The sequence below is a fragment of the Oratosquilla oratoria genome, unplaced genomic scaffold (genome assembly GCF_046742065.1).
Source record: "Oratosquilla oratoria isolate Oo_2021 unplaced genomic scaffold, ASM4674206v1 SCAFFOLD190, whole genome shotgun sequence".
NCBI classification, from domain to species: Eukaryota; Metazoa; Arthropoda; class Malacostraca; order Stomatopoda; family Squillidae; genus Oratosquilla; species Oratosquilla oratoria.
In genome coordinates, this window is record NW_027467543.1 from 138,826 (window position 1) to 147,173 (window position 8,348).

The 8,348-nt window shown below is 37.1% G+C and overlaps 1 protein-coding gene across 1 annotated transcript in view; it reads left to right on the forward strand.

The window, feature by feature from the left end:
• LOC143022819 (uncharacterized) overlaps positions 1-7,868 on the forward strand; it is a gene marked incomplete at its 5' end in the record, with an annotated part of 134,948 nt that extends 127,080 nt beyond the window's left edge. Inside the window, one exon of the mRNA XM_076181198.1 lies at positions 7,844-7,868. Coding sequence (XP_076037313.1) covers positions 7,844-7,853 — 10 coding nt within the window. The remainder of the gene's footprint in view (positions 1-7,843) is intronic.
• Positions 7,869-8,348: the final 480 nt, after the last annotated feature.

The following is an 8,348-nucleotide window of genomic DNA, read 5'->3' on the forward strand; positions in this document are numbered from 1 at the left end:
TGGTGTGTGATAGGAATGATCCTTCATCCACAGGATGTTCAGATGAGAGAGGCAATGAATGGGTTTGGATGAGTATGTGTATTTGTGTGTGTGCTTTATAATGGGAAAAAGGAGTTTTGGTGTGTATTGTATTATACATATATATACCAAAGGTTTTTTCCCCCTTACAAGAGAGGTAGCCAAAAAAACAAAGGCATAAAATCCACTCCCACCTATTCCATCCCCACATTCTCCACTCCCATTCGTCACCCTCCCCCTTTCTTGTCTTGGCTCCTCCTGGATGATGAATCATCCCTGCATCTCACCCACTGCCCTTGATCACAAACAGTGTAGCAAGACACAGCACATCCATAGCAAGGCCACTTTGTAAAATTGGCAACCCCCCATCTCTTTTCCCACATGCAGAAAAAGACGATGGGGAGAAATCCTTTCAGGCTGCTTCAATTTATTTTTCACATATACAGTACTCCCTCACCCTCCATCCCCCACCCACTCCATTTCATGCATCACAGCATCATCCATATATAACCATTCTCCATTCAACCCTATCTTCTGTCCTCTCCCATCCTTTCTCAACAGACATCCTTCTTTCCCAATGCCCCTTTTATCCCATCCATCCATCTCATCCTTGGTTGCCCCTCATGTTCACTTATTCCACCTCTGCCTTCCACCTCTTTTACTAATCTTTCTTCACTCATTCTTTCCATGTGTCCAAACCATCCCAATACTCTTTCATCAACCCTATCTCCCAACTCCCTTTCCACCCCCATTCTCCTCCTCACCTTGTTTCTCACTCTATCCAGCCTAGTAACCCCTATCATACTTCTTGGGTACTTCATCTCAAACACATTAAAACTCCTCTCTTATGTTCCATGTTTCTGCCTCATACAGTGCTGTCAGCACAATTATTCCTTCATACAATCTCCTCTTAGTATCCATTCCCAAATGCCTATTTCTCATTACACTTTTTAATCCCCCAAGGCATTTTCTTCATTCTCTCAATCTACATTCTAACTATCTCCACTCCTCCCTTTCCAGCCACATTCGCATCCATATATCTAAAACTATCCACATCCTCCAGTCTCTCTCCCTTAATACTCACTTCCAGTCTGCTGCCACTTTCTCCCCTTGTACATCTCATCACCTTACTTTTACCCACATTTATCTTCAACTTCCATCTTTTGTACACCTTCCCAAATTCTGTCACTAACTTCCTCAAGACCTCCTATGAACTTACTACAAGTGCAGCGTCATTAGCAAACAACAGCTGGCTTATCTCCCACTTTTCTCCAATTCTTTTAACCATCTCCAATCCCTGACTCATTACCCTTGCACCACCCCATCCATATATAAATTGAACAGCCATGGTGACATGACACAGCCCTGAGGAAGTCCCACCTTTACCTCAAACCACTCACTCTCTCCATTTCCCATTCTAACACAGGCTCTACTACTCTTGTAAAAACTCTTGATTACTCTTAAAAGCTTTCTTCCTATCCCATATACCTGCAATACCTCCCACAGTGCCTTCCTGTCTACCCTGTCATAAGCCTTTTCCAGATCCACAAAGGCCCAAAAAACATTCCATCCTTACCTTTTCCTAAAGCTTTCTCACATATGTCTTACCACAAAAATCTGATCCACTGTTCCTCACCTATTACTGCCTCTGTTTCTCTCCTAATCCTCTCAATCAAAAACCTCCCATAAGCCTTCCCAACTACTCTTGAACTGATCCCTCTGAAACTACTACACTCACACTTGTTCCCTTTTCCCATGCAAAGTGGAACTATACAGGCACTCCTCCAGTCCTCTGGCACTCTACTCCCTTTTAGACAAACATTGAATAACTTCAGCAGCCAGTCCATCATCACTGTACCTCCTTTTTTTTTTAGACATTCTGCAGAACACCCATCCAACCCAGGTGCCTTACCTGCTCTCATCATCTTAACAACTGCCTTCACCTCATCTTTCCTTATTTCTCCTCCATTTTAGTCACTCATTATTGTCATTTCTTAGCATTAACCACTGCAACTACCTTTCCCTCTCTATCCTCCTTCACATTTAGCGACTCCCTAAAATGCTTTGCCCATCTTCCTCTTATTGCCTTCTCTTCCATTGTCTTCTCTCCATCTGCACCTTTTACCTTTTCTTCCTTATTTTGCCTCCTCTTCCTCTCTTAATTTCTTTCCAAAATACCTTGCCTTCTTTTCCATTGTCATCTCTCCATCTGCACCTTTTACCTTTTCTTCCTTACTTGATTCGCCTCCTCTTCCTCTCTTAATTTCTTTCCCATGTAATGGGGGAAAAAGCCTTTGGTATATGTATGTATGTAAGTAAAATATCTTTTTATTACTTTCAAAATCTGCTCTCCTCTTTGCCTCCTTTATCTTATACTTTACTTCTCTTTTCTTTCCTTTGTACCTCTCGTATGATTCTCTCATCCTATTTTGTAGCCAATCTTTTGTATTGTATTATACTTTAGTATATTGTATTGTATTATACCATATGCATTCAACAATTATGAATATATATTTTCCCCTTTTTCTTGCTGCATGAGGTTGGGGGTTGTATTATTTTGGCAAGCACAATATGTATTCATGACAAATTCCTATAATAGGATGCAGAGAATGCTGCAAGCCCTAAATATTTTATTTTGCATGCTTTCTTAGATGTTTATCAAGAGTGTCTTTCCTTGCAAAGCGGTCAGAACAGTGTGGACACACAAAGTTTTTCTCTCCAGTATGTTTGGGCATGTGACGGTCCAAATGTGAGGGAAAACTGAAGGACATAGGGCAATAAGGACACATATACATCTTACTACTAGATGTCTTGGGTGGGGATGGATTTGAAACTGGAACCTGCCATAGCCTTCCCTGTTGCTGCTGTTGATGATGGTTGAGCAGCTGTGGAGAGGGAAAATACTTTATTATGATATAGTTCCTCTCATGTAAAAACATGTATCAACAGATCTCTTCTCACCATACAAATATCAATATAATTATTCCTAGTAATTGAATACATGAAGCTTTTATGGCTAAAGTACTATAATTATAACTTCAATAAGAACAGCTAAAGAAGTGATATTCTTTTGTATTTTTTCTAAATGCAGGTACTTCTTGAATTTGAGTGTTTAAATGATCTGATTTTGGAATAACACAATGTAAAGAATACATTTTACATGGCTTATTTAGAATAATGTGATATTTATTATTCCAATTCTACATACAGCAGGTTTAATTCTCACAGGTGTCACAAGGTGTCTCACATCAGTGAATCCATTTTTGTTCATTCTCTGGAGATAAGGTTTCCAGTTGCATAATCAGAATGTGTGGCATCAGGTCAACTTGAAAAGTCTCTTTCCTCATTCCAAAAATAATATTATTATTATTTTTTAGTTTTGGCATTCTAAGGTCTAGAAATGTTAAAAAATATGAATACTTAACTGAAAGTTTTATTATTGTCTCATTCACTACCCTTAGGTAACTATAAATTAAGAATATGCTTGTGATCATGTGTATAATAGTACAAATAATATATATATTTTTATGATAGAAAAAAAAATTGTGACCCAGAAACTTAAACCACATAACTTACAAAAATATGAGGAATGCAACACCCTTATTATGTATTCTTACATAAAAATTAACTTCACTTTGCACAAAAATTGCATTACATGATGACTCTAGGAGTGTATCTGTTGTGTAAATTGAATAATACTGTATTTTGTCCTAGTAAGGATGATTTCATGAACACATGCATAATAAGTTCATACAAATTAATACATTCATCCATAACCAAATCATATAATCTTAAAAGCAAACCATAAATGGGCTTATTGAGCACTTTCATACAAGTAGACAGTGCTATATACATTTGACAAAATTAACTAAGCACATGATGTAATGAAAAAGACATTGTGGCAAAGTACTTTATTGGTTTATATATCTTATTTTATTTATATATTTTCATAACATACATATTTCCTATTATACCTCATGCCCTCTTAAGTTGCAACAGATTTTAGTTCCACTGTCAGCAAAGGTTAATATCAAAGGATAAAATAATTACTAATACAGTTAAGTGTATTACAGGTAACAAATACATTAGAAGAAATTCAATTTTCACACACATCAAGACTTGTGAAGATCACATATGTTTACGCAGATGATATGTTAGAGAGTCTTTGCGGGCAAAGCGCTCTGAGCAGTGCTGACAGACAAACTTCTTCTCTCCAGTGTGCTTTGGCACATGTCGATCCAGATGTGACTTGAAGCTGAAAGCCATGGGACAGTATGGACACTGGAGGTCTTTTGGATAGCGACTTGACACTGCAGAGGACACTGATTGTGCCAAAGTTGGTCTTGGCCCATCAAACCATGTAGTAGTAGGGTTGTTGATGAGCTGTTGAGAGGAGGGAAGAAGGACTTCAGTTGTATCACACTGACAGATAAGATAAAAACTTTCTGAAACTATGACCTAGGTACAAAAACCAAATAGCTAGTCGCTAACTGTATGGACGGTGTCAAGCAAAGCCTTTGAGAACTTCATTTATTGTATCTTTGAATTGCTGTCTTCCTCACAAAAATTAAATATCAATCATTATATAAATCTTGTTTGAAACATTGAATAGCAAAATTAATATAAAATTGTCTCCATATAAATGATCTAAAGTTGAAACAAATCATCACTCCGATGAAATATAACATTTGGAAACTGAAAATGCATCACATGAAACCCCTATGTCACTCACTCTACAGAATTTCACATCAAGAAAAGTTGGAAATGAAGGGAAATAGAATCATTCTTAAATTTCATAGATACTCAGAGCTTTTCATTACATGGTCTGTGCAAGAAGTATGAATCAGATTAATCCATTGCCCAGTCTCTCTCATAGGAGACTCATGCCCCCCCAGTAAATAGCCACAACTAATGATTCAGCCAATAACTCATTCAGAGAAGAAATTTTGTGTTATTGTCTAGACAGGGGGAGTGTAGGGCAGTGTGGAATAAGGTGCTGTGTTTTCAGTGTGCTGTGTCTTGTGACACTGCTTCTGATCCAGGGCAATGGACAAGATGCAGGGATGACCCATCATCCAAGAGGTGTCAAGATAAGAGGGAGGGAAAAGGGTAGAGGGGAGTGGAGTATATAGAGGATGGAATGGGTGGGAGTGGTTTCTATGCCTTTGTTTTTTGGCTACCTCCCATGTAAGGGGGGAAAAGTCTTTGGTATATGTATGTATGTTTTCAGTATGGTGGGTTTACTTGTGGAAATTTATTTATTTATTTATTTTTTAAGGTCATATGAGTATCATAAGTGAGGCCTAGAATCTTAGAAAGGTTTGGCTATTTAATTTCCCTGTTATTTCTTTTAGAATCATGGTTGTCTTGGGTGAGCAATGTTATTGATGATTTTCGGGGTTAGTCTTTTATCTAATTATTTTTGGCCCATTGTTCTAGTTTGTCTAAGTAGGCTTTGATATTTTTAGCTGCTATTTTGTAGTTACTATGATAGGTTATAATTATCAGGCCATCTGTATTTACCTAGTTTACCTAGTTGTATTATACGGGAAGGGAACTATGCTCATAGTGACCCATCTTTGTATCTTTCAGCATCTAGTTTGTCCTTAAATTCTTGTATGATTTTTGCACACACTGTTTCCTTGTCCAGTTTGTTCCAGACATCCACCTCTCTGTGTGGGAAACTATTCTTTTTCAGATCTCTTCTATAACTATTCTTTTTGAGTTTCTTTTCATGTCCTCTTGTTTTTCTTTTATCCCACTTTAATAAATCTTCTGTCAAGGACTTCCATGCCTTTCATGATTCTGTAAATGGCAAGTAGATCTCCTCTTTCTCTCGTTTGTTCCAGGGTTGATAGTTCCAATTTGGACAATCTTTGTTCATATGACAAATTTTGAAAGTGTTGGTGCCATCTTTGTCATTACTCCAGTCTTGGTCTTATCAGTGTGACTAATATTTTCTTCACCATTAGTAAATTGTAGGTTTCTCCAACTATTCTATTAATATGCTTGTCTGGTGATATGTCTTTGTTAATAATTACTCCTAGATCCTTTTCCGAGCTAAAATTTTACTTCCTTTGTACCAATTTCATATTGTCCTGATATTCTATTTTTACTTTTTCCAAACTCCATTGGTTATGGGATAATTTGTTATTGCTTTGAATAATACAATGGATGCAATAAATTTTTATTTTAAGTATCAATTAGTTTAATAAATAAAGCTTAATAAAGCTTAATGTTGCAAAACTAGTGCATAACAGTGGTGTGTCATGTCAGGAAGTATTTTGAAGGACTAAATTCACCATGGTATTATGGGCTTGCTTAACCATAGTATGTGGCATTGTCATTATTTATAAAGGAAGACTAAGATTTGAATCTTCAAGTTGCTTGTGTTCCCAGTCTTGCTGTATTGTTATGAGACATGAACATTGAATACTGACTTGAAGGGGCATCTCATTGTCTTTGGTATTAAGTGCCTTCAAAGAATCATGGGATATATATGCAATAACTTCATATCAAACCAAAGACTTTACTGTAACTCAATATAAGCCAGTTACCAGCATAATTCATGAACATCACCTATGGTTATATAGACATGTAGCAAGTTCCCTCCTGTTGATCCTTCTCACAGGGTTGTTTCCACAAGAGACAACCCTTGATGGAGGAGACATCCCAGGGTTAGGCCAACTGAAATCTACACCCCCTGAAGCCCTGTTTTCTATGAAACCCAACAACACCAGGGAGCAAGGCAGTAACTAAGCTTTTATTCACTACTACTATCAATTTATTCCATAATAGTTACAACTGAGAAGTGAATGAAATAAAAATTATTTATTAGAGAAGAGGTGTAAACAGTTATGTCTGTAACAAATAAATGTGAAAGTAAAAGAAGTATAGAAATTATTGGAAAAATTGGATATAAGAAAAGCTCTGGGGGGCTTCATGGAATTTCAAATGGGATACTTAAGGAATGCAGAGACCATTAAACTACAGACACACATCCCTGACCCACATAATGACTAGGCTATGTGGAGAGACTAATGACAGGCACCTGAATGTGGTGGTCCTGCAAGATAGACATTGAAACTGCCCATTTTCAAAACCTGTCAGCCCCCTCAGCTTCATCAAGAGGCTGACACTCAGTCTATGGACTGAGCTCAAGGTCTCTCCCTACCAACTTGAACTATATTTCTTACATGCAACTGACAACCACAACTGCTCCTCTCCCCCTACTACTTTCAGCTGGTAACAGAGAAACAGTCCCATATTCATACAACACAGACAACAGTCCAAAGATTCTTCTTGAGGAGATTTGTGGGAGATCCCAAGGACTGTTGCAAGCCACTGTTGGACTGTGGATTTTCCACTTTGTGAAACTTGAGGCAACAATTAATCAAATTATGTGAAAGAACTATAAAAAAAGACATGTTAAACATCCTGAAGAGAAGAACAATCTAGCAGAAAACCAATTAGGTTTTAGAACAGAAGACCATGTATATGAAACCTGCTAATCCTTTATTCAAGGGGAGCTGATGTGCTGTAGGAGAAAGGTTATGGTGGAGTGTGTATACTTGGATAAAAGAAGGCATTTGATAGGTTACTACCTGCTAAATGTGAACCTATTCCATTCCTAGCAACTGGTTAGCAGCACTGGATACCCATAGTAATATGTACCCTAAGTGACTGTTTATAATGGTGAATATAATTGGTCAATCTATTTTTGACTGTTTTCATCATGTGAACCTGGATTTACCATAAAAAGAATTATGCACATAATTGGTTATCAATAACACATTTTCAACAATGTTAATGATTTATATTGCAGGTGTGAATGACCTGATTCAGGAAACAAATTCAAGGAGGTGGCATTCTACTACTGTCAGGCTTACTACAAGTAATGAAGTCAAACATGAATAAAAAACAGCCAGTTGGATGCATGAAATTTAGATGTATTTTTGCGCATTTTGTGCATAACCATATTCTAGCTTTTAAATGTGAATACTTTATGATCTGGTGTTATTTATTCAAAATAAATACAGGGAATCCCCTATATATGAAAATCCAATAAATGGAGATTTGAAGGTATAAAAAAGAAAAAATGAGGAAAATTTTCTCAACATGAAAAGCATGTTTTGATACTATAAAAAGAAATATGAAAAAATTATGAAAAGACTGTGCAGAACCAAGTTTACCAAACACCTCCTGCCTTTTTCATCCTCTATTTTTGCTCCATTCTCAATTTCCTTTCTACCAAAACTGATCTGACAATCCCCCACCCTCTTTCCTGAAAACATGAACATCCAGAAATCTTCCAGTCTTCCCTTTGGGTA